Source organism: Lepidochelys olivacea (assembly GCF_965140295.1).
Source record: "Lepidochelys olivacea isolate rLepOli2 genome assembly, chromosome: 2".
NCBI classification, from domain to species: domain Eukaryota; kingdom Metazoa; phylum Chordata; order Testudines; family Cheloniidae; genus Lepidochelys; species Lepidochelys olivacea.
The window spans coordinates 187,227,309-187,254,900 of NC_140412.1; the positions used below are offsets into that span (position 1 = coordinate 187,227,309).

The 27,592-nt window shown below is 40.4% G+C and overlaps 2 protein-coding genes across 2 annotated transcripts in view; one reads left to right on the forward strand and one right to left on the reverse strand.

Moving 5' to 3' along the window:
- SUSD5 (sushi domain containing 5) overlaps positions 1-24,308 on the forward strand; it is a 79,038-nt gene extending 54,730 nt beyond the window's left edge. The window contains exon 5 of the mRNA XM_084618673.1: positions 15,058-24,308. Within this exon, the coding sequence (XP_084474799.1) occupies positions 15,058-16,331 (1,274 nt within the window). The 3' untranslated portion in view covers positions 16,332-24,308. The remainder of the gene's footprint in view (positions 1-15,057) is intronic.
- Positions 24,309-24,418: 110 nt separating this feature from the next.
- CRTAP (cartilage associated protein) overlaps positions 24,419-27,592 on the reverse strand; it is a 32,171-nt gene continuing 28,997 nt past the window's right edge. Inside the window, exon 7 of the mRNA XM_084618680.1 lies at positions 24,419-27,406. Within this exon, the coding sequence (XP_084474806.1) occupies positions 27,347-27,406 (60 nt within the window). The 3' untranslated portion in view covers positions 24,419-27,346. The remainder of the gene's footprint in view (positions 27,407-27,592) is intronic.

The window sequence follows — 27,592 nt, forward strand, 5'->3', positions numbered from 1 at the left end:
CAGGGGTGTGTTTTTTGATGTTAGAACCAGCCCCTTAGTAGTGATCTGCTGTTTATTATTTTGTATTTGCTACTTCTGATGTGGGACGTGACTCATAGGTCTTTAACATACTTGTTTTATTTACTTAAGGAAGGGAATTAACTGCTGATGTTATAACAAAATCAGAGGTTCATTTTTCAAAGCAGTTCAAGGTAGTTAAGCCCAGAGACTGTTAGTGAGCCAAATACATTGTTTACCAGATACAGTGCACAAGATGTGAATGCAGTGTTTTGTATGTCTTGTGCTATGTTTATTTTCCACACTGAGCACCAGAGTTGCTACAGCCTGGGGTACTGGAATGAAAAACTGGATTTTGCATGTGCCTTTGGATACTTAAAGGAAGTGTACAGTACATATCTGAAAACCCTATATCCTTTCATAGTAAAGTTGCAAGAGTTGCATATATAAAACATGGTTCTCTCAACTATAGATATCGCTGTGTTATCCATACCATTATTATGTTGTCACTGTTCTAATATGACTCCATCTTGAAGCCTGTCAGAAATTTGTGCAGAATTTGTGTGAAATTTGTGCAGAATGCACCTGTCTGCTAATTTTTTTGGCCCAATCCTGCAAAGTGTTCAGTTTCTTCTATAAAGAGCTTAGTGCCTTAGCTCCCATTAATTTTAGAGAGACTTGGGGCCTGATCCTGTGAAGTGTTTATTACCTTTTTATTACTCTCTAGAAAGACCTGGGCAAACTGGAGGGAATTCAGAAATGCTCAGAATTAAATCCTACAGTCTAGGTTTGGAATCGCCAAAGTTGAGCAGATTCTCTCTTTGAATACATCCCAAAACCACATCCATCACATTTGTGGTGTTATATTACATTGCAATTTTATTTTAAATTTGTTGTCCAGTATCACCTCTAGGTTTCTTTCAGGATTACTGATTTCCAAGTATCAACCTTCTAATAAATCTGTGTTCCATATTGTTTTTTTCAAGATTAGCTTGCTTGCATTTGTCCAAGTAAAATCTCATTTTGTTATTTCTTTCCTGTACTTTTACCTCATCTGTGACACTTCACATAATTTCTCTGTCCTCATCTTCCAAATGAGTCTTCACTGCAAAGCTAATTAATACACTTTACTCCTTCTTCCAGTGCATTAATGAAGATGCTAAATGAGACCAGACCTAAAATTGATGCATATCACCCCTCTTTAGACATCTCTCCTGCAAAAACAAAGAGCTCACAGTTAGACCTGGTCTACACTAGGATATTTGATCTAAAGTTTCTCAGGCTTTGTTTACACTGGCAACTGAACAACAAAACTTTTGTCTTTCAGAGGTGTTAAAAAAACATCCCCCTGAAAGACAAAAGTTTTGCTGACAACAACCGCTGGTGTGAACAGCGCTTCGTGGGCAGGAGCGCTTTCCTGACGACAAAGCTAAGGCTTCTCGTTGAGGGTGGAAGTTTTTTGTCAGCAGGAGAGCCGACAAACAGCAGCTACACTGTGCACCTTTTAGTGGCATGGCTGTAGCGACACAGCCGTGTCACTAAAAGCTGTGTCATGTATACATATTCTCAGATATTCAGCTCCACCAATGATAGGAGCACTAGTGTAGACAATGCACCATTGACATCTTAAGCATTTTGTCACATATTTCTGCTTCCAGCAGGCTTAGACAACACAGTTCTTAAAATGCTTGCAGCCCTTTCTACTCTAATGCTTTCATTATTGCCATTGCCAGTGGGAAATTTTGGGGCAATATACACACCTGTAGACAGCCAACCAAAGCTGGGGAAACTGAATTAGTGTTTGGGAAGGCTGAGAAAGAAAGGAGGGTAGAGGCGCAGAGAGAGAAGAACCAGGCATCTTCCACCAATAGATTTTGAATAAAGTTTGCACAATTTTCTGAATTTTAGAAAAGTTATAAAAACTTTAAAACTTGGAACCAAAAAAAGTAAGCTTATCTATATCTGTACTTCAATAAATTGCCACGTGGCCAAAATTTGTTCCTTTAAAATGCTAATTTTCCTGCACCAGAACTAGCACACCCACAGGGTTCTTAATACTATCATACATTTCTCATCAGATGCACACAGAAACACAGAAAAATATACTGAAGAAGTCAGCATCATTGTTAACAACAAAACAAAGCATGTTACCCCCATACATAGGATACTGGGGTTCTAATACCCATAGAACCAGACCAACCAAACACCCCTGCTTCCGTACAATCATATCACGTGAGGGTTCCTGCTATATAAAAATCAAAGTGTTTTCAGGTAATCTTCTGGCACTAAGCTTTCTTTAAACTTATAGTAATAAATCCAAACAAAACGTCAATTGTATTGGTTTTCGTCACTACTTGTTTTCCTTCAATTATACATTGCCTGTGTAGTCTGTAAGGTCTTTAGGGCAGGCACCTTCAATTTACACCAGTCTGTAAAGTGCCTTGCAACTATTGGTGCTAGCCAGATAAGAATAATAACTTACTGTGTCTCCTATGATTTATCTTCTATTCCTTTTCAACTGTCATTCAACATTTTTATTTCCTTCTGTCTCTTCATCTGTCTCTTTCTTTCTGTTATTTTCAGCATTTGTTTTTCTGCTGATTAATTTTTCTGTCCTTCCCTCCATCCCTCCTCTCTCTTGCTGCCCTATTCTCTTCCCTCCCACTAGGTTGCGTCACTGTGGTCTCACTCCATCTCTTTCCTCCTGGAATCTCTCTCTTCACTGACAGCCTCTTACTGGAGTGTCTCCTCTTCTAGGGGTCTGCCCTAAGTCCCCTTCCCCCACCCACTCGGTTTCATTCCTCTCTCCCTCCTTGGGTACTTTTCACCATTTGATCATCTGCTTCACTGCCTCATCCTTGTGGGTCTCTCCACTTCCCTCTCCCATTGGGTGGTGGCTCTCACCTCTCTTTTCCCCCTTGGGGCTCTTTTTGCAGTTGCTCTCTTCCTCCCTTTGTAAGTGTCTCTCCTTAGGTCTGATTAGAGGTTCCTGTCCCGCTCTGGGGTCTCTCTCCACTGTCTTCATACTTGGCTCTCCTCATGGCATTCCCCACTGGGGGCAGGGTCTCTCTTTTCTTCAGTGGAATCTTTTCCCACCCTGTTCCACACACTTGGCGGTCTCCATTTCCCTCTCCTGCCCCCCTATTCTCCTTAGAAGTTTGTTTTATTAGCAGTCTCATGACTCATTCACAGGTGCGGGGAGGGTCTCTATTCCCCTTTCTTTTGCTCCTGAGGGAGGTGTCTTATTCCGCTTCACTGCCTCCACTTGAGAGGCACTAATGCCCCATCAGAGGGTACCCAGCTTCACCTCCACCCCATGGGTCATGTTCCTCAGCTGCTCCCTTGTTGGAGAAGATGGAGAGAATTTCTGCATTTTTCCTCCCTGTTCTCCCTTCCCTCTGGCACTCCCCTACATTTAGCACCCTTTTACTGTGGGATAGGGAGCCTCCCTCAGTCTCTTATTCCTGGGGGTGGGCTCTCAGATGTACCCCAGACTGTCCCTCTTTGCCGGGGGGGGTCACTAGGTCCTCTCGTCCCATCCATTCTTCTCTAGCTGGGAGCAGGTGGTCACCTTGTGGTGCTGGGTTGCCCTTCTCTGCTTTTCACTGACAGGAAGCAGAGGGAAGAGTCCAGGAAGGAGCAGCACCACAATGCCCCCTGTTGCTAGGAGGCCGAGGAGCCGCATGCTCAGTGCTATCTGCAGGACCAAGGCAGCTAAGTGCGGTTACAAAGCGAAGCAGCAATGGCCAGACTACACCCCTAGAGCTTCTGTCATAGGAACAACCGTGCACCCACCTCAGTTTCCCCTCTCAGGTAACCCAAGAGTTCTACACCAGGCTCTCTTGCCTCCACTGAACACACCAGTGCATGTAGTCATGAAAATCCCAAAACATCTCACCCTTTGATGCCTCACGTACCACACATCAGTGCCTCCTACCACACCTGGACTCTTTTTCAGTCCTCTTCTGTCTTTCTGCTAGGGTAGCCTCCCCCCAGCCCTTCCAAATGGAGCACAACCCCACTGGGAACCACCATAGCCTCTCTGCTGGGAGATCATCCTAACCAGGGGAGCATCCCCCACTCCTCCAGCCCTCTTACTGTTACTCTGGGCCCAGCTCTCTGGTGTGAGACATCAGCAGGTAAGCCCCTCCACTGCCCCTCTGCGTTCAGTCCTTTCTGGCCCTCACCTTCAGCCTCGGTATATACGGTAGCTACGCTTAAAATGCATCAGTGCCACAGCTGTAGCACTTCAGCGTAGGAACTTACTACAGTGACCGGAGGGATTCTCCCATTGTTGAAGGTAATCCTCCTCCTCCTCCTCCTCCCTGAGAAGTGGTAGCTAGGTCAACAGAATGGCTAAACTCGAGGTTAGGTCATCTTAATGATCTCTCTCAGGGGTGTGGATGTTTCCATGTTTCTCAAAATAAATGAGTTTTCAAATAATAATAATTTGCAATTATTCAGCACCTTAGATTGGAGGAGCTCAAGTATTAGTCATGCCAAATATTCCTGTGGATATGCTTTATTCCAATTTTATAGGTTGGGAAAGCTAAGACACGGATAACTTAACCTATGTGCCCAGGTCTCACAGGAAGTCTGGGGCAGAGTCTACAGTAAAACCATTCCTATAATACCAGGCCTAGAGAAAAGGGGGGAAAGGGGTGAAGAAACCCTAGAGCCACCTCCTCCCAGGCCTGGGAAAGGGGAGAAAAGCACCTGCAGTGTCCCCCCCTCTCCCTGGACTGGGAAGGGGGTGAAGGACCCCAGAGCTGGTGTGGGGCCTGGGGGGACAGGCAGATGTGGGGGCTAGAAGTGTGTAATTAATTACTGGGCAGATGGACAGATGTGGAGATGACGGGGTATGGACTTAACTAGAATGTTGGGGTTTGAGGAGAAGCTGGAAGCTCTGTGCCATCAGGCAAATAGGGATTGGTCCTGAAGTGGGAGCCAAAGTCACTTTACTCAATACATTTGAGAGAGTGGGCAACACTAATTCTCTCTCTCAGATATAGTGGGTATGGGTATGGGGAGTTCAGAAATCAACAGACACCCCTCATAAAAAAGACAACAGTCTTTTTTTAAAAAAGTCTTGTGATTTTTGGGGTCTGGCTCATGATGTTTTAACTTTTAGGGTTGACAATGCTGCACTAGTAAAAATCTTGTCTTAAGTGGGAGCAGAATTAGGCCAACACTCATCCCTCTTGGAAATCCCATCCTACACATCCTTGCCCCATTAAAGTCATTGGGAGATATGCCATTTACTAGAATGGAGCCAAGATTACACTGTTGGCTTTTAACCTTTAGAAAATGTATGGTGTCTCGTAACTAATACTTTCAACTAGTCTACATAGTATCTTATCTCAACCCCTCCACCATTCCAACATGAAGTTAACATACCCCCACCTGCAAAAATCATGAAATTAGTGCAAAAATCATGAACTTTTTTAAAATTAGGATTCTTTTTATTTTCCTATTTTCTTAAACATTTAGAATAGACTTGGGACATGTTTTCAAAGCTTTTCTGTGCAACCACAAAGGCTAGATATTTCCTTTTTTTCAAAGTGAAAGTGGAGATTCTCACTAAGTGACATTACTCCAGGAATTAGTGCTTTAAGAAAACAAATGAAACATTGTAAAACTCATGATAAAATTATAAGAAGTGCTACTGATTTAATTTATTCTAGCTGAGGATCTGTCCCCGCAACCAGCTTTATTTCTAATTTAGATAAAAATAACTCAGCCAAAGTGACCCACTGCATACAATTTCTGACATAATTTTCAAATGAGTTCCTTTGCTTTTTTTCTCTACTTTTGTACATAATTCCATTCAATAACTAAAGCTTGGGACTGGAACAGTATTCAGAATTTCCTTGTCAACATTTCACTGCTTGTTCAGAGAAGTATCAAACTTCTAAGAAATTATTTCTGGCAGAACTTTCCACTTCTTTAAAAAAGGATTGGGCAGTCATGACACAACTGGGACCAGACAAGTAAAACAGAAAGAGCCTCTCAAAATTCCAAATGGAATGAAAATGGTCTACACTGATTGGCATTACTGTCCCCATTTCAGAATACACATGTCTGGAATGTTTGGGATCTGCTCCGTTATTTAATGTCATGAATAGACAGCAGCAAATACTGGGTAAAAAGGAGGAAAAGTCAAAGCAGTTTTCCGTAAAAGTGAGTCATCACTAGTACTACAGCTGTTACATTTTTGAAGGTGCCCAAGTGATTTGGGAACCCAAGGCCTTGTTTACGTGAGGAAACTTTAGTGAAATAAACTAGGATGTGATTGTAAAGTGCAATAGCTATTCCTCACTAGCTCTGCATGTAGACACTCTTATTCTGGACTGAGTGCTTTCTTGTGGATTAACTTAATTCACAAAGGCTCTTTTACTGTGGAATAAGAATGTCCACATGAGGAGATAGTGAGGAACAGCTATTGTGCTTTACATTCACATACTACCTTTTTTCACAATAGCTTCCTGTGTAGACAAGCCCTTAGGCTCCTATATGCATAAGTCACTTTTGAAATGTAATTTAGGCTTCTGGGATGCCTGTTTTGCAACCTTAGAATTAACTATAAAAAAATTGAGAATTTAGTATAAAGAATTAATCAAAAGAATTGAATTAGAATTAAAAGGAAGCTGGGTTATATGTGGTTGTTGATATTTTCTGGTACAGCAGAGAAAAATAATCACTAAATGTTTTTGGGGAACATGTTCCAGCGGAGGACCATGAACAGAGCTTTTCAGATGCTTTGATGCTGGAAAGTGATTCTATTTCAGTGAAGGTTTACTTTTGGAAACATGTATCACAACTTTTATTGCACCTGATTCCTGTCAGAGACAGGAACCACAAAAAAGATACTGTAATGCATATCTAATTCCTGTGTGGAAAAACTGTTACATTAAAATGACATTTCCCAAACAACTGGCTTGATTCTGAAACTGCTCTGAGTGACTAGATACATAATCAGCCTTAATGCTTTTACACATAGAGGCCACATAGACCAATAGGGAGGACACAGGTCTGATAATCAAAAAAACAGGTTGTTAGTCCCAATTCTGCCAATGACTCACTCTGTGAGTTTGGGTAAATGACTTCACCTCCTTGTGCCCTTTTTTTGCCTCCATCTGTAAAATGAGAATAAATTATTCTCACCCAGCTTTGCAAAACATTTTGAGATTTCTAGACAAAAAGTGCCATGTAAGAGCTACATAATATTATGATTACTCTACAAGCTTTGTTTGTCATATATTACTATTGCCCAGCTTAAAAATAATTAATTAATAAGGGTACAATCTGAAAGATTTTGGAAGAATTAGCACAAGCGCATTGAACAAAATAATCTTAAAGTTTGACATTTGGTTGTCGTCAATGGATTATGGATACAATGAAGTACATCAAAAATTAATAAAGAATATGCTGCAAGAGGCCTAAAATGTTTTACACACTTGAGGTAATGCACTATACTTTTTAATCAAGATATTCTTGAGGGAAAAAATGCTTCTATATAGTTACTGTTTCTTGCCATTTCCCACTATGAAAGGGCACTGTGTTAAAACTGAAAACACAGGAATTTCAACCCAAACAAAGCAACCTTAGGCAGAGAACAGGAAAATACATTTTTGCAGTTTATTATTTTTTCTTCTGCAGTGAAGAGAATGTATTTGTTTCAGAAAATATATCCTGAAGCTTGGGATTGTAATAAGGATCTGAAAGCTGGTATTGTGTGACATACTCTGGCTGTCTTAAAGGGGGAAAAGGAAACCACCACTTGCTAAGTGACAATGTTCCTTTTTTCTGCCCTAAACCATTGGTTTATTATAGACCAGTGGTTCTCAAACTGAGAGTTGGGACCCCAAAGTGGGTCACGACCCTGTTTTAATGGGGTTGCCAGGGTTGGCGTTCGACTTGCTGGGGCCCAGGGCCAAAGCCTGAGCCTATTACCGGGGGTCAAAGCTGAAGCCCAAAGGCTTCAACCCTGGGTGGTGGGGCTCAGGTTACAGGTCCCCTGCTTGAGACTGAAGCCCCAGGCTTTGGCCACCCAAGCCACAGGCAGTGGGGCTCAGGCTTTGGCTCCCCAAACAGGGTGGTTGGGCTTGGGCTTTGGTCCCTCCACCCGGGGCAGCAGGATCTCAGGCGGGCTCAGGCTTTAGTTACTCCTGCTGGGGTCATGTAGTAATTTTTGTTGTCAGAAGGGAGTCACGGTACAATGAAGTTTGAGAACGCCTGTATACACACAAAACTGATACGAGCATTAACATTTACATTGTGAAAGCTCCTAGAGGCCTCATTGTACCTGGCACTGGTCAAACAGAATAAATACCTCCAAAAGCTTATGTTCTAAAAAACAAGTCATAACAGATATATGAGAAATCATATCAATTCCCTGTCCCCAAATTTGAACTAAAATGATGCTTGCCAGCCTTTACTTTTATCCTTTTGCTTGTATATTTTATTGCTTTCCCTGGTCTGTTTTTTTGTCCTTTTAGACTGTTAGCTCGTGAGAGCAGAGATCACATCACCTCTGCTTGAAAAGGACCCATGCTGGGCACTAAAAGAAACATACAAGGTGGGGTTTTCAAAAGCATTCATCTTTGACCTGGCTTTGTTCCCTTTGGAGTAAATTTTACCATTGACTTCAGTGGAAGCCGAATGAGGCCAACACTAAGGGTATGTCTTCACTACCCGCCGGATTGTCAGGTAGTGATCGATCCAGTGGGGATCGATTTATCGTGTCTAGTCTAGATGTGATAAATCGACCCCTGAGCGCTCTCCCATCGACTCCTGTACTCCAGCGCCACGAGAGGTACAGGCAGAGTTGACGGGGGAGCGGCAGCAGTCGACTCACCATGGTGAAGACACCACGGTAAGTCGATCTAAGTACATCAACTTCAGCTACATTATTCACGTAGCTGAAGTTGCGTAACTTAGATCGATCCCCCCCTCTAGTGTAGACCAGGGCTAAGTGTTTTTGAAAATTCCACTCATAATAAATATCTGTAACAGCTTTCATCCCAAAGCACTATGGGCCAGATTCTACAACCTCACCCTTTCTAGCATAGTCCCACTACAATCATTTTTAAAAACTAAGATTGTTATCAATTCACATTAAGGCAGAATAGGATGATGAATAAAAGTCAGTACACTTTTTTATTACTATTATTTTGGGACATGTTGGGACAAAAGTCTATTCCTTTGTGGGGGGGGGTGCATAGGGGGAACAGGGTGGTATAATCTCACAGGCAAAATATTTCACAGGCCTGTCAAAAAATAATGTTATCCATGGTTCCTGTTTTCAGCTCTGCACACCCTCACTTTGTGGCCTTAGACAAATCACTTCACAGCTCTATACCACAGCATGATCACCTGTCAAACAGATATCACTATACCCATTTCAGAAGGATTGTAAGAGACTTAATTCATTAATGTTTGGAAATCAATTTGGGATTTAGATTAAAGGTACCGTATAGAAATGGAAGGTATTAATTATTATGATTTCCATAGGGTGAGATTCTGCTATCCTTAGTCACATTAAGTAGTCCCTTACTCTCATTAGTCCCTGAGTCCCCAGCAGTAATGTGGGGGGCAGGCGTTTGGGACTCTGAATAAAAAAAGACTTGGATCTTGGACCAATGCTTTTCAATGCGAGCATTTTTAAAGCCAAGTCTGCCTAAAAGGAAAGGTACAGCCACTTTAAAACCAGCTGGTAATTGGTTTAAATGCAAGTAAATAAAGGCTACAGCTGTTTAAATAAGGGGTGGACTTTGGTCACTACTCTTCAGTTATGATCCTATAACCAGGAAGGTAGAAAGCTCCAAAAAGTGTTTAGGTAGTGGGCAAAACTGAGTGTAAAAAGTAAGCTCCAGTGCCGGCAACATAGGGCCCACAGCTGCTAAAAAGGCTGTCCTCATAACATTAACTTGCTAAATACCAAATGCAGGCCTCATCTAGAGGTCTAAAACCAAGAAGAAAGAATGGGCTACTACTACTACTACGGGAAGCAATCCAGGACTATGTGAGGCCAAAGCTTCAGGGCAATGCTTCCTTTGATGTTTAAAGAGATTAATAGATCCTTTCATTCTGGCATCCCCTAAGCTAACATTAGTTATGTATATAGTCTTCTTTGCTATAAACTGTACAAACACCAGACACTGCATATGAGAATATGCTATAGCAGCTTTACAACCTGGACCACAATGATTATCTAAGGGCTTGTCTACACTGGCAATTTACAGTGCTGCAACTGGGCCCAAAGAGAACAAATTCTGGGTCCTTGATAGGAGACCAACATTTTATCAAGAGCTCATGCTATTACTTGGCTTAGATATTTCAGTAGGAAAATCCTTCTAAAGAACAGAAAATGTATTTCAAAAGAGATTCTGAAAAGACAGAATTTCACTTTATGTAGCAAGGCCATTTATTACTATTATTTAGCATTGACAAAGTGATCTGTCAATACACAAAATAAAGCTGTTCAATACACAAAATAAAGCTCCTGGCCTGAAGAACTTCCTATCTGAAAAACAGATAATGATGCTACACCACCCACAGAAAAAGAGAGAGAGAGAGAGAGTACAGAGAGGGTGGCAGATGGGTTGGTTAAACACCAACATATAAAATCAATGTTACACCCTCACCTCACCTGGATTACTGTGGTCCCCCTATCTCAAAAGGGATATTTTAGAAATAGAAGGCTTTCAGAGCCAGGTGTGAAGACTGATTAGACACTTGTAAAAATTTCCATATGAAGAGAGATTGGGACTGTTTAGAGAAGAGATGAGTGAGAGGGAATACAGGCTTCCAAAATAAATAATGGCAGACAAGGTAAACTGTGTGCTCCTATTTGCCCTGTTTCATATCACAAGAACACGGGGACATAAAGCGATCAAGCATGCCAGTGGAGCACACTGCAGAAAGAGACAGATTGTGTGGAAGTGCTTCTCTCTCTGTGTGAATCAGAGCCATCTATCTCCACGGGCCAGCAGACTGGGCTGGAAAGAGAGAGAGAAGGCAGGAGGGACTCTGCCTAGCCTGAAACACTGACAGGACCTGCTCTGCCTCACAGAATGGGTGAGATCAGACCGGGGTGGAGCAGGAGCTGCATCTCAGGACTTTTATTTTGCAAAAATCTGTTAATCTCTAGTGCTTTTTAAGAACAGGTTAAGAAATTCCCTTATAAATTTGTTAGTCTCTAAGGTGCCACAAGTATTCCTGTTCTTTTTGTGGATACAGACTAACATGGCTGCTACTCTGAAACCTAATAAATTCTGTGTTCCTTGCCTTCCTACCACACTTTCCCCAAAAGAATTAAACTAGAAGTCAGAGTGGATCTCTGGGGTGGTGGGGGAGCATGTGCAGGCAAAAAGGAGGAAGTCTATACAGCGTTTTGGACCCCCTGGGAGCAAACCTGAGAACCTGCATTGACAGACTCAGATAAGCGGGCCTCTAAAAGTAGTTGCATAGACAACGTTTTGAAGTTTAGTGTTGGGGTAGAGCTTAGACTCTAAAGCCCACACCCTTCCCTATGCTTACGGGTTGCCAACCCTCCAGGATTGTCCTGGAGTCTCCAAGAATTAAAGATTATGTCATGTGATGAAATTTCCAGGAATACATCCAACCAAAACTGGTAACCCTGCTAGGCTTCAGAACTCCATCCCAACCTGCAACTTCAAAGTGCCGTCAATGCAGCTACTTTTAGAGCACCCAGCATGAGTCTCTGGGCTAGGAGGCGCATTCCCACATGCTCCAAAACGCTGTGTAGACAGGCCTAGGGGGCTCAGAAGGTCTGAGGTCCTGGTTCCAGGGTCTGGGGCATGTAGGGTTGCCAAATTTCTGACTGAACAAAACCAAACACCCTTGCCCTGCCCCTTCTCCGAGGCCCCAGCCCACTCACTCCATCTTCCTGCCTCCCTCTGTCGCTCGCTGCCCCTCATCCTCACTGCAGTTGGATTGTGTAGTCTACAGTGGCTTAGAAGCATGTTGGGTCTACTTACAGAGGATGACTGGGCCAGGTTGTAACAGGCATCACACAGAGATTTTTTAGGAGGGATTTGAATAAGTAGGAGGTGGTGACTTGGCAAGCTGGCGTGAGGCATTCTTTCCAGAGGGCACTGTGGTAAAATTCATGAGTGGGAGAAGGGAATTAAGGCATCGAGGCTGGCATGTTGTAGCTGTTTTATATTTTGTTGACAGTTTATATGTGATTTTATTTTACAAACCTGTTGATTAAATATTCTGGTAATCTTCCAAATACCAGTTAAGATATGAAAGATTGCACGAGCACATTTTTATGAATAGTTAGAAGAATTTGTGTCCTACCAGAAATGTTTGTGCTTCAAAGGGCTGAATTCTCCTGTCTGCTAAATCCACTCTGCATCGCATGGAAGTTTTCCCATGTTTTCAACTGACCAGAGAGGGCCATTGGAGAAGTTTCTCTGTCTGGGGAAAATTCTCTGCTGGTGTATCGGCTTCCTACACCAGACACATCCTAACCCTTTGTTATGAGGGGAAGCAGGGAGCGTGTTGGGGGAAGGGGTTCGGGAGAGTGAAGCTACACATTACCCTCATAGTGTAAGTCAGCACAAGGGTGCAGCTCTCTTACATGCTTTGGGTCCAGGGATGGAGCCCATGGAGATTCTGTCACTCAGAATCTGAGAGAGGCCCCAGTCAAGAATCTCACCCGAAATTGTTAGCCTATAACAAGACAGTAAAAACACAAGACTTTGTACATTATAGACTGATGCATTGAAAGTTTCCTGTTATTGATTTCTTTCCTGCCTCTCGCTAGGCTCAGGTTCATTGCTTCAGTATCTCCACTGAAGGTTAAACAGTCTCTGGTTTTTCTGCTTCAGTTTAGTTTCCAGGCTTGTATGCCAGCACGAACCAGGAGCAATTGCATCTACTTTCAGTTGAGTAAAACTGATGTGAGCTCAAAATCAGGCATCCTGCCTAGATAGCAAAATTTTCATTGGACTGTAATTATTTCTCAAATAACAGCAGAAATATAAATAGTAATGCAGTCTTCTATTTTTTGTCTTTAATTGAAACTTTTGTTTAGTGTTGTAAGCCTTGATTATTTCAGGCTGTTGTGCAATGAGTAGTGGGGATGAAAGGGCTGGGGGAGTGTCTCTGTATCAAACTCAAAAATGATGTTATTTCCTCCATACTGCACTTGATTGTTCTTTGGTAACCATAGGTGCTGGAACTAGGAGTGCTGGGGGTGCTGCAGCACCTCCTGGATTGAAGTGGTTTCCATTATGTACAAGCTTTAGTCTGGTTCAATGGCTCTCAGCACCCCCACAGTAAAAATTGTTCCAGCAGCCCTCTTGGTAACAATCTATTTATTGAAATAGATGTGTAGTCCAAATGGTGATGGCTGAGGGTATTATTCTGAATTCTAGGTATCAGTATTTAAATACCTGGCACCATAGTTTTACATCCCAGCAGGCAAGCCTTTCATTCTTCTGAGGTGCATAAATACAGCTCCATATCACATACAGTGAGTGTTTTCCAGATGAGGTCCTGTCTGCTCTGTATTGGACAAAGTCCCATGGCACATATCAGAAGATCAAAGGTTTCTCTGTGTATCCCTAGCCAGAATTTCCCCTACTCTGTTATTGTGCAGAATGCAAAGGGCCCCAGGGCTGCTACCCTTCCACTAAAGAGCTGACTGTATTTCAGTGGCAATATCGTTCCTCTGTGTTTATAGGGCCTAATCTGGTAGTCCTTTTTGAGGCACACTCCCATTGACTTCAATAGTCAAGACTTAGTTTGACTCTTCAGGTCAAATACATCAAATACTACACCTCTTCAAAAGTAGATTTTTAGCAATGTATTCTAGAAATTGTTTTAGTCTTTCCTTGAAGGATACCTTGATAGGAGCAAGCTGTTTTTATACAATCAGCAGTTATATACTTTTTGTTGCATACGGTGGTCTAGCATTAGAGATTCAGAGTGAAATCCTGACCCTTTAGAAGTCAATGGCAAAACTCCGATTGACTTCAACAGGCCCAGGATTTCAACACCATCCCTTTGTCTTGTTGATATTTGGTATAAAAACAGCATCAGGTTTGACTTTTATAAATTTGGCAGTGCTAATCATTGGGAAGCAGTTTCTGACAATGGAATATAGTTCCCAGAAAAAAGCTTTAAAGAGGTATTATGGTTGGTAATATTAAATCCCAACACTAAGAGAACATTTAATTGAAATATCAGTGTTGGCAGTGTAAGGCTTCAAAGTAAAACACTCAGGGATCAGGAAATGCCTGTAAACCTTAACTTTACCTCTTTGCATGTATACATCAGTCAATTTCCAGATCACATATGGATGAGAAATTCCTACCAATTCACATATGCACAAGCACAGTGTCAGTGGAACACTGGGACGTCATTAAAAAAAATGATAAAAATTATGCATAATAGACGACATTATACACACACATATATTTAAACCTTCATAAATTGGGCAAATAAAAATTAATTTTCACCAGACCACTGGAAGGCATGTGTCCCAGGGAATATTTTCCTGTAAATATTTAGGACTATTTTTAAAAATTTGAAACTTTTGAAACAAAAGCAGAACAGTCTCTTTTCCTCCCATTTTCCCCTCTGCTTGAAAATGGCTGAACTGTTTTGCTCAAATTTTTAAAAATGTTGCCCTCAGGGAGCAGAGTTGGAAAACAGTCCAAAAGGTGAACACTTGATAAAATTATAAGCAACTGAAAAGGCTCTTTAGAGTGGAAACATGTATGCAACTTTAACTGGGGGCATAATAAATTGTGTGTGTTTTTTTAAGAGTGTTGGAAAGTCAGTAAATTTAAAGTTAAAATTGTAGCAACTTTATCCACACTGTATATAACTTGCTATAATATATCAGAGTTGTGGTGATCACTTATATTTCAAGGAAAGGCAGAACTACATGTAAAATATGGTAAGCCATGTTTTAAAGGACACCACTGCACAACACTTAATTCAAAGCATAACAACAAGTCCTCATTCCAGGAGCCCAGTGTTTTTTCTACCAAATTAAACTTTTTTAAAAAACTTTTTCAGATGAAACTGAGGCACACATTGACTATGAAGATAATTTTCCTGATGACAGATCGATGCCTGTGGCTGAGCATGAGGAAGAGCATGGCGAAGAGGAAGGGGTGGAGGAACAAGAGCAGGAGTTTTCCCACCCTAAAGATACAGAGGCAGAAAGAGTTGGAAGCAGCAAAGATGTTACTCAGGATATAGATTCTACTGAGAAAGGAAGCAAGGCATCAACTGAATCACCTGTGTCACTGCTGAGCCAAAAACACTTGTTTTGGTTCCCTGCAGAGTCTTTCAATGAGCCTGAATCTGACAAAGACACAAACGATGCCACTAAAACACAATTTTCTGATGGCAACAACCACATTGTAGTGAAAACCATCTATAATGAACCTGGCAACAAAATGATTTATGACAGCAAGGATTTCCCCATTGGACCTGTTCTTGTGAACAATGATACAAAGGCAATGAAAGATACAGTCACCAATACTGATGAATCCTGGTTAGATGGTTACCCTGTAACTCAGGAAGCAGTGGAGGATGACGAAGAGGAGGATAAGGTTGATGGATCGATGGGAACAGAAGATGACATTATCCTTACAACTGATCAACCAAATCATGTTGAAGTTAGAAAAGCAGGCAACAGTAATCCAGCTCCAGACAAGGACTTAACACAGATCATGGCAGCCCCAAAAAGGATACGTGATTATGGGATCAAAGAAGTACCGTTAGTACTAACACCAACAAGTGCTCCCGAGAACGTGAGTGCTAGCAAGGGCTCTGAGGATGTGATCAGGTATCACCCAACTACATCTTTGGGATTTGTGACTCAGGAGTCTACTACAACAACTACACAGCATGACTACCCCACCTTGAAAACTGCTACATTGAAAACCTCTACAACAGTCAGTCCCATTGACCACATTCCATATCCAGAGGCAGAAAAAACAACAGCATACCCAACACAAGCAGCAACCACTACACCAACTCGGGATGTCTTTTCTGACTCATTGTCTAATGAATTACTTGAGCAAGAAAATCTCACTTATGGCACAGGAGAAAAACTTCTCCCCACTTCTGAACCTTGTGTAGGAGAGGATTGTCCTAGCCCAAGTAAAGGTCCCATGATAGCTATCACTGTGATTGTTCTATGTTTATTACTGTTTGCATGTATACTGGCAGTGTGGTGTTTCAAAAAACGGCAACAGAAGAGTTCTGTATATAAATTGAATGGAAAAGGTCAGGCTAGACATCCCCATCACCACCAACAGATTGAAATGCAGAAAGTCTAACCTGCTACCTGTTTTTGGGCAGACACTACAAAGCAAGAAAAAAAGTCACATGAATGGTGGACACTAAAATCCATCAGTGCAGGAAACAGGGGGCAAAAAAAACCCAAACAAAAAAACCTGTGTGGGACATAAGGAAGTTCAGCTGTTTGAAATAACAACTTAATATATCTTGACATTTCAGTGTTAAAGAAACTGTACATTTTTACCACAAGGGTCTTTTTGGAGATCTCAGCAAAAAAGAATGTGTTTGGTAGCGCAACTGGAGATCATTCAACATTTACATTTTGCTCATATTAATTAATAAAAGCAAATTCTTTGTCTATGACATTGTCTGGTTACAAGCCAATGGCGTGACTGGTCAGACCTTTCTGCTTTACTCTCAATGAAACAAAAGAGATGGGGGGCAAAAGTCTCTCTTTGAGCTACCACATATGTTGGCATTTGTTATTTCTTTTAGAACTAACCAAATTTGTCAGGGTAGACCAAAACCAATGATTACATGGCATATCATGTGAGGAAAAATATTTGGTACAGTATGTTAATGTAATGGGTGATATTGCATTTGGAGAGATGATCACTAAGGTACTTTTCTTCAATGTTGTGAAATTTTCTTGAAGCACATTAACCAAACATGTAGGACATTAGGATACTTTGGGGTTGGTGGGTGTTGTTTTAACCTTAGGAAAGAAGTGCCTTTTTTTATATTAATCTTTTTTTGTGGAAGTAATGCTTTCTCACTGGAATTGAGATAATACAAATACTAGAAAACTCCATTCTTCCTTTAAAATAAGTAAGCACTGTGATAGTCAGTGCACTCCTCCTTTCAGGTGCTATGAGTAGCCCCTTACTCATCAAGGAGTCAGACAGGAATAAAGCCCTTGGCAGGAAAATACATCAAAAGTAATTTGTTCTTCTGAGTAATAGTGCTTTAAGACCAACTGATCCAGATGTTGAATTTAAATACACAGTCTATAACGTATGAATTAAAAATGTTATGTAGAATATATTTGCCACATTATTCTGTGGGATGACTGAAGTACACTTGTATATTCAAATATGGTAAAAAAAAAAAAAGATCTTGGGGTCATCACGGATGGTCCTCTGAAAAACTTCTGTTCAATGTGCAGCAGCAGTCAAAAAACCTAACAATATTAGGTACCATTAGGAAAGGGATAGATAATAAGACAGAAAAATAATGTCATGATATAAATCTATGGTACTCCAATACCTAGAATACTGTGTGCAGTTCTGGGCATCCCATCTCAAAAAAAATATTACAATTGGAAAAAGCATGGAGAAGGGCAACAAAAATTATTAGGAGTATGGAACAGCTTCCAGATGAGGAGAGATTAAAAAGACGAGGACTAGTCATCTTAGAAAAGAGAGGAGTAAGGTGGGAGATGTTAGAGGTCTATAAAATCCTGAACGGTGTGGAGAAAGTAAGTGTTATTTACCCCCTTTACCTAATACGAAAACCAGGGATCTCCCAATGAAATTACGAGACAGCAGAGTACTTCTTTGCACAATGCACAGTCAACCTATGGAACTCATTGCTAGGTGATATTGTGGAGACCAAAAGAATAACTGTTCAACAAAGAATGAGATAAGTTCATGGAGAAAAGGTCCATCAGTGGCTATTAGCCAAGATGGTCAGGGAGGCAACCCTGTGCTTTAGGTGTCCCTAAACCCCTGACTGCCGGTAGCTAGCACTGGACAATTCAATAATTGCCCTGTTCTGTTCATTCCCTCTGAAGTATCCAGCACTGGCCACTGACAGAAGACAGGATGCTGGGCTAGACGGACCACTGGTCTGACCCAGTATGGCCATTCTTATGCTTTTATTCTCTGATGAACTGAAGGGGAGTAGAAAGTGGTCAAAGAGATTATGTGGAACAGTGGGAGATACATACGTTCATAAAAACTGCTTATTTGGTTTGAAATATAAAAACAAACCTAGGCAAGAAAGATCTTGCCTAATTGTTACAATGAAAACTCTTGCCTTTTAGATTCAATGTTGTTTCAGTTATTGCAAACATGGAGGCTCTTCCAACATAACATCCTATTTAGAATTGTTAAGAATAAATATGGGAGTGAGAGAGATAGAATATGGTTTCTATCATCCCTGGAATAATTTTGCTTATTTAGGAATGAAAAAAATTTTACTGTTTGTTCTTACTTGTCCTAATGACAAAAGTAGTACTTGTAACTATGAATAATCTGCAGGTAAGAAATGAGCTTGTCTTCTACTCCTTACAGTGCAGTCTCAGCCAAAATACTCAAGTTATTAAATAGATCAAAGCATGAAGGGGGAAAAAGGTGAAATATTGAAAGATTAATCAGTGGAGATCATATAGGACCAAATTCTGTCTTCAGTTACAGTGGTGTATATTCTGAGTAATTTTGGCCCCATGTTGGGTAACTCAACCCCTATATACTGGTAACAAAAATTAAAAACAGGATTTTAAAAATATAGCTACACATTTTGTGAAAGAATATGACTTTATAGAGAGCAAGAGGAGTTGAGTATTGTTGCCTGGATATAGACAGCAAGAACAGAAACTGTGTAAATAGTGTGTTTCCTGTTATACTGCATGATTTTAATGTGTTCTAGAATATGAAATAAACTAGGATTACAGTTGTAAAATATTTTTATGAGGTAACTTTTTTTAAACAATGGATTTAGCACTAAGTAACTTTATGGAGTCTGTTAACTCAACTAAAACATACTGTGTTATCTGTGTGGAAATATACTGCAAAATAAATGCAAAAAACATAAATTTTTAAACTTTTTTTAATCTTAAATTACCAAATCAGTGTTACAGTTTTGCATAGTGTTATTTGAATGAAGTACAGCTCAACAAGCTAAGTAACAAAGTCAATACTGTTAGTGTCAGGAAACGTACATGATGTAAAAATCATACACAAATAAAGTTACAAACACAAACTGCATGGGGCTCTTGTGAGACTCTCAGATGCTTGTTATTCATGAAAAGGAACAAAATGTACATTAACATAGTACTCTGAGGTATCTACAAAGGCAGGGAGGAGAAGGATGGCAGTGTGTGGTGTTGTTCAAATAACTGACTAAACAAATTTGTTTGTAGAGGAAATACTGGTCTATCTATCAAGGATTTCTTGGAGCAGATATTTTGATATTAGAATTAGTCAAAAAGTGTTAAGTCCAGGTCATCAGCCCAATTCTATTCAGCAAAATGGCTTTTCCTCCTGAAATTTACATCCTGAACTAGAATGCTGTTTGCACTTGTGGGTACTTAATTACCAGAGAGATACTGACCAAAATAATGGGGGGCGGGGAGTAGGGGAAGGGGAGGAGAAGAGGAAATCAAACTTTCCTCTCATGTGTAGCTTGGCTGATCAACTAAGGCAGGGTGTGGAGAGCATAATAAATACAAATACTGGAAGGATGAAAAGGCAAAAGTGAGGGGAGAAATTACTTAGCATAGTAAAAGTGTATAACTAGCAGCAATGGGCTGAAATTAAGACAGGGAAAATTGAGGTGGAATATCAGGAAAAACAATGACAGTGATATCTGGTAGCTGGCAGAGCAGTCTGTCTTCTTATGTGACCATCGCTGTAGTGTTTTCCTTAAAGGAAGCTCTACAATTTGACATTTTAAAACTAGATTGGACAAAACACTAGAAGATTTACACAAGGGAAACTGGGAGGGAAACTGAATAGATGGCCTATAAATCAATCTCCCGCCCTCCCTTATCTTTAGACTCTATAAGGGTATGTCCACACTGCAAAGAAAAACCTGCAGCAACAAGTCTCAGAGCTTGGGTCAATTCATCGGGGCTCAGGGTTAAGTGCAGACGTTCCCACTTGGGCTGGAGCCTGGGCTCTGAAACCTGGTGAGGGGGGAGGGTCTCAGAGCCTGGGCTCCAGCCCGAGTTGGAACATCTACCCTGCTATTTTTAACCCCGCAGACCAAGCTCCGTGAAGACGAGTAAATTGACCTGGGCTCTGAGACTCAAGAGCTACAGGCTTTTCTTTGCAGTGTAGACATAGCCTCTGAGATCTACTTCTTGTCCTCCATTCTATAAAAAACAACTCCCAAACAGTAGAGGCAAGCTATCCTGAAAATATTTACCACCACGAAGAGAGGTTAATACTTTGAGGTGTTCCACTGAAATTAATGAGGTTCCTCACAGGAGCAAACCCTAGTTCTGGTAAGGTTTGTGGGATCAGTCTCTTTAGTAGAAAGGGTCATGCTCTCTCCTCCCCTAAACAAACATATAAAAAAACCCCGATCTCTGGACTCTCTCTCTGTAGTTGTCTTAACATTTACTGACCATGTCACAACACATTATTTACCTCATTGCACAGCTTCATGGAGTAGTAGGAATCCCCCAATATGTACCCATATCTACAGAGAGATTTTTATGGGCTTCTTGCTAGGGATGATGGATTGATAAACTGCATCAGTTTTTAAACTGTATAGACCTGGATTTACATATTCACTAATTTGTAATGCTAAGAAACAACATGGTGCTATCAATGGAAGATCATGTTAAAATAGTTAAGACAAAAACTGATGAGGCAAATATATGACTCGTCATTTTACAGGATTATGCTCCAGACTGCAAATAAATGTCCCAACACTTTTTGCAGATAAATGGTAGAGAGACTGACACATAGGAACAAAGCCAATTTTAAAACAGTAGTTAACAGTTATATGCAGTTACAGCTCTGACTCCCATAATCCCATTATTTTAAAATAAGTAAAAATTCCATGGCTTTCCAAATGTAAAAATTAATCATATTAATCACTTAATGCCATTTAAACAGACCAATCCAAAAGCTATATTAAAGGGGGTAGGGAGGAGGTCAAAAATAATCAAAGAAACTTCTACCCAAAGGTTAGCATTTATAAGCTTTAAAAACCAAGAACTCAACAGAATTTTGTTTCCATATATCACCAAACGCTTTTAGAGAGGAGAGGGGGAGGAGAGTCTAAGCAATTTAATATCTCCTTTAAAAAAAAGTCTCCATTTATTACATTTTTCTGTAGGCACTGAAGAGGAGTTAAGATACAAAAACCCGATCTGCTGGTGTGTGTAGTCTGATTTACAAAACTTTTGGCTATTTCTTACTAACATCTCTTTTTGTATGTAGCTTAAACTCTCCACACTAGGTCATTCACGCATTGAGTCACCAGAAAAAAGAAGTCGCTGTTTAAAGGATGGCAGACAACCAAAAGTTCAGACAGCAGCAATGAAGGATTAGTTGTGGGTTTTTCTCACTGCCCTGCTGCAAACTGCATCACAGCTCTATGTTCAAACATTATTAAATGAGTATGTTTTCTCTGGCATCAGCTACTTCTCTCCACAGTTTAAGTATTGAATTTTTTTCTGAACTGAAGTAGTTTTGGTTTACAGCCCACATTAGAACTTAAAAAACATATTTCCATAGTAGCTGGCATATGCAGGCAACTGTTTACCCTCAATTGCAGCCATCATAAACATGAGTACATTTACAGTCCAACACATCTTTGTCTGTTTGTAACTCAGTATTTAGAGCTGTAAGAAGTGCAGGTTATTAAAAATCACTTTTTAATGTAACCCCTTTAAAGGGACAGATTTCCTGTGTTCGCCTTTGCTGTCAATATCCACCAATATTAACTTTCTTGAATGCAGGGATATGCAATGGAGGTTAGTTACAGCAATGGGGTAAGCCATTTAAAGCAGAATGTTCTAATATGGTTTTAGACGGAATAAAGGAATAGTTTGTTTGTGAGGAACATCTTTAGTTATATCTGTGAGTGTGGGTCTATTCTGTAAAACATGAATGTAAAAATGGCACTCTCTTAGTCAGAAGTATTTCCCCAGAGATATTCAGAATCACATCTGCTTTAATTATTAATTAATTTTTTAGTCTTGGTAGCATTGCAAAGCAATACAGCTCAGGGGGAGAGAGAAAGGGAGAGAACTGGATTCTGTTTTGCCTCTGAATTGCCCAACAGAATCATTAATTAAGGTTTCATGGCAGAATCTTTATTGCTGGCAGTGTGAGAGAAAGAACCCAGCTTAACTTTCAGATTCCAGGTTGAATTTGCAGGAACTGACAGTTAGAAAAAGGTTTTTTCCTTCTAAACTGAACATATTTAATACAGAAATCATTGAGACACAGTAAATATGAAATCCATTATGCCATTGTATAGTAGCTTTTCAGAACATAACTACTCTAATGTTTGAACAATACAAGAAACCACCACCACCATTATCTATTTTATTTGAATGAATGTTGAAGCTTATGAAAGTAAGTTACTTAGAAGCAAGTGAGGCACTGTAGTAGCTAGAAAGAGTCCATGCTAGAATACTCATTACAGCTCTGCCAAATAAACTCACTCCCAACTTGCAATACTGCTAATAGTCCAGTCCTGATTCACAGTCTACAGATTAATAGAGATTGTCACTATACCCAACTGTCTGATAGTTTAGACATGTGGACAAATACCCATTGGGAACTAGACTGTGAAAGCCAAAGTCTGTGACCCAATTTGAGCTAAAACTTCCAGGAAACTCACTATCCTGCAAAAGGCCTGTGCAAAGCCCTCTGTCCAACATAAGATCTTAACATAGAGCTTAAGTGGGGCAGAAGGCCTGGTGCTAACCATACCCTCTGGGATCAGTTTCATTCAGCGTTCACCAGTAAATGCTGACTACATTATTATTTGTGTAATCCGCAACAGGCTATTACATAACTGCTTGTGGGCAGCAGGAGGCGGCTCAGAGAGACTAAGAGCAATCATCCAAATATCTTGCTGGGTTATTAGAAAAAGCAAGCAATTATAAAAGGCTTGATACTACAGTTCTGTCACAGGCAAGACCACCACAGAGGTCAGTTGAGTTATGCCCACATATGGGTGGTAAGATGAGGTGCAAGATGGCTATATGCACCAATGCCACATGTTAAAGTGATATGGAACACACTTCTGTCAAAACTCCCACATGTACACAGTAGCTTGAATGAGATGCAGTCCAAGAGAAGGAATGGAGCATAAAATAAGCCTTGAATAAATATTAAAAGAAAATGAAGATAAAACACCAAAATCTCACCAACTAGGCAGAAGCTGCTAGGACAAAGGCATTTGCAGGAATTTTTTGTTGTTGTTGTTGAGAGCAGGAGTGGAGGGAGGGGGCACTGCCCTGCCCACCTCCTGACCCCAAGAAGAAATGCACAGATTTATTGCAGTAACACAGTGTTGGCATTTACCAATAGAAGCAGAGGAAAAATCACTTGAAAGAACATGAGAATGCTGAAAAAAGCTGCATTAAGTACTAAAGGACTGGAAGAGCAGCTATTTCTCATTAGAAAAGAGCTGGAGCTTGAGAACTCCCTGTACTTGTTAAAATTGAACTGGCTTGAGACCATATGTAGTGGAAATTACTAAAGTCATAAAAATGCACATGAACGAAATGAAAACAGATCATTGCCATTTTAGAAGGGTACATGCATTTTTACATACCTAGTTTACAGTATAGAACAACACTCATAGATAAGGCTCAGATTTTGTCATGGATATTTTTAGTAAAAATCAGGGACAGGTCACAAGTTTCCATGAATTGTTGTTTATTGCCCGTGACCTGTAATTTTTACTAAAAGTATTAAGGACAAAATGGGGAGGGAGGAGGGTCTAATCCCCACCTGCGCAGCTGGGCTGCTGTGGAGGAGTCCCCCACTGTGGCTGGACTGCTGCAGGGTTCCCTGCTGCCCGCCATGAGTGGGCAGCTGCATGGGAGCTCCTGCCTCCTGCTGTGGCTGGGCAGCTGCGGCAAGCCCAGCCTCCCGCAGCAAGTGGGAACTGCTGGGGGCCTCTGAGAGAGAGAGAGCTGTTGCCTGCCGACAGCAGTCTAGCCCCGGGGCAGAAAATGCCACAGAGGTCTCTGGAAGTCACGGATTCCGTGACATAATCATAGCCCTACTCATAGATAGAACTAAAGATGTACATCATAAACAAATAAATTGTGGGGAAAGCTAAAGGGAAAAAGACCAAAATGATCACTTAGATGCAAATAAAATTGGAAAAATCAGTCCCAATAAGTCAAATTGTGGGCATCCATTCCTGAAGAGGTCTTTAAGGCACTTTATTATTTATTTATTTTTGTATTACAATAGCACCTAGAGGCTCCACTCAAAGATTAAGGCTCACTGTGCCAGGCATCATACAAACAAGTAACAGGAAGACAGTTCATGCTCCACTGACCTCACAATGTAGGTTTATGAAAAGACAACAACAAGAGGGAGAGAAGAACTGAAAACATAATTAACAAGAACAAGACAACATGCATGGAAGTATCTATCCCAGAACAGCCCCATATGACTCACATGTGATTTCTGAAGGAGAGGCTGAGAATCTCACTGAGGAGAAGGTATTTGGGCAGATGACTTTAACCTTGGATGTCAAGTTTCTAATAGGAGAGATTGGAAACTCTCCTTCCATACATCTTTGAGAGTCAGAGGATACGAGATAACTCCAGAGTAGCAGCCTCTCCTCAAGATCTTGTACTAAGCATACATAAATTTTCTAGGAGATAAAATATCCCAGTAGGGTACAGGCACTCATATACCATCAGGGGTATATTTTAGTGTGGAATGAAAACTAGCTTATAATAAGCTGCTACATATTTTAAAAGCAGAGTTAAATTCATGCATAAACATACAATAAATAAACCCTAACATTGTGAAGCACAAGAAGAAGTGTATGGAAATCTGAAACATTCCACATATGCTAAAGCACCCAGGCAAAGAGTGGGCCAAATTCTGCTCTCTTTACAAGGGTAGCTGCACTGAAATTAATGGGGCTATTACGCTGGATATACAACTGTGTAACACAAAAGAGAACTTGGTCCATTGACTTCAGTGGATTAAATTGGGAATAAGGGATTGCTTAAAAGAACATTCAGCAACAAACTGGGGTATGAATCTACTTCACCAGCCTGCTGTGAACTAACTGTTCATGTGGACCCTGCTGAAAAACTTTGATTGAGTCCTCTTTGAAATGAGACTATATCAAAGTGCATTAACTAACTGTTAATACAGGTCAGCAGGGTCCAAACAACAATTAACCTGCAGCAGATTAGTATGAGGATTCACTCCCCAGATTGCAGCAAACTAAATGTGCTTGTAGAAAAGCAAGAGAAACAGCAGACAGAATCTGACCCTATACATCTTTGGTTATATTTTAAGGGTTTGGTTTTTTTGTTTTTGTTTTTTTTATGACTAGGGATTGCCGGACAATCTAAAATGATTCCTCAACTGTGGATTTCCTTTTTTATTCCTGATACAGCTTGGAGCTAGCGTATAGCTGGTAAATGTGCAGTAATGACTGTTCAGCTAAATAGCAGGGTTCAAGTTATTTTTACTGACCATGCTTCTCCAAATTTACTAGCACATACTGGAACTCCATAGTTGAGTTAGGGCTCAGCCATAAAAGGGGCTGAATGCCCATGCCTCCCATTGAAGTGAGTAGATCTCAAGCACTTGCAGGTTCTAGCCCTTAAAGAAAGACCTGATATCCTGGCTTCACTGAAGTCAATAGGACTTTTGCCATTGACTTCAATGGGGCCAGGATTTCACCTATTATCTTTAAATACAATATTTTTCATGGTCTTCAAAATATTTATTTATAGGGCAGGATCATATACATAACAAGGAAAATACACTAGTGAAAAAGATAGGAGTTCAGTTTCCCAAATAGTCATCACACCTATGGTCAAAAGTTGGTATAGATGTATTCTTCATGATCACATCCCATCTACCATCAACAATGGGTACAGAGATTATGATTACATCTCAAGTTTGCTCTTAATAAAGATAAATGGTTCTTCAAACAGATACCTTTATCTCTACTTCCTTTTGGGTATGAAAATATGCACATTGCCAATCAAACTAAAGAGCATGAAAACCCTTATCTAGATGAGAGAATACAAAAACCATATTTTTTTACCTGATTAGCTCTTACTCACACAAGAAGAACCATTTTAATTCAGTGAAACTACTCACATGGACAAGGACTACTTGTGAGAGCAGAGGTATGCAGGATTGGGCCCTAAAGGAGCAAAAATTGAGAAAGAGAAATTTAACTACTTATTGCATTAATTCTGACTGATCTCCTGCTTCATACCATCGAACCTAGTGCAATTTTCAAGACAGATCAAAACTGCTGACAGAAGGAACTTCTCAGAGCAGTTTTTAAAAGGCCATTAGTTAAGTCAGTGTAGTTGTAGCCCAGTCAGTCCCAGGATATTACAGACAAGGTGGGTGAGGTAATATATTTTATTAAAATAAAAAAAATACTACCTCACCCACCTTGTCTCTCTAACTAGCTAAGTCAGTTAAACAAAGCACATTTCAGTTATTTTTTTATTATTATCATATTGCCTGGGAACGCTAGGTATGATCCAAGACCCCACTCTACTAGGGATTGTACAAACAGAACAAAAGGAGAGTCTTTGCCCAAAAAGTTTACAATCTAAATTATGGAGTAGTCTGTTTGATGCATTAGCATCTTCTGATTCACTGAAATTTAGTGTAAGTTTGTTACTCATCATGGGGAAAGCCATATACAAAATACCATTACATGCCTCAGAAAAATCTGGAGAGTTGGTATGCCCTATTCAATTGCTTGGTCCATATTCTGGCAAAACCTCTTCAGAATTTAGCCAAGCTGTTACAATTTAGCTGAGCAGACTGAAGGAGGCTCAGTGACAGGTGAGAGCATCTGAATAGCTCTCTTTTTTTAAAGTACCATTTTAAAGAAATCAAACACAAGATTATACCACATATGGCTCAACTTTGAGAGCATACAATGAAAAACCACACTCATGAAAAGATCAGTGCAGTGTAGCAGTGATCTCACAGGAAAGACTCATGACATTTGACTGAGGTTAAAGATACAGATTTGAGGTATCTCTAACCTGAGCTACAAATGATTATATGAAGGCACAACAGTGGGTCTTTATTTTTTAAAAACTATGCCTTGTTTTTGTTCATCAGGATTCACTGTTTTCATCCACTTCAAGGAGTTCATCAAGGAATTCCACAACTTCACCCTAAGAGAGATTAAAAGATAGCAGGACACATGTTAATTACTTACAGTGGAATGGATGGAAAAGGCTTTACATCTTAACCTAGAATTAGATTGTAGCAGAAATTGTCAAGAACAGACTGATTTTATATAGTACCTTTCATTTGCTTAAGATAGTGCAAAGAGCCTTCAAAAGTAATGAGATAGCCTA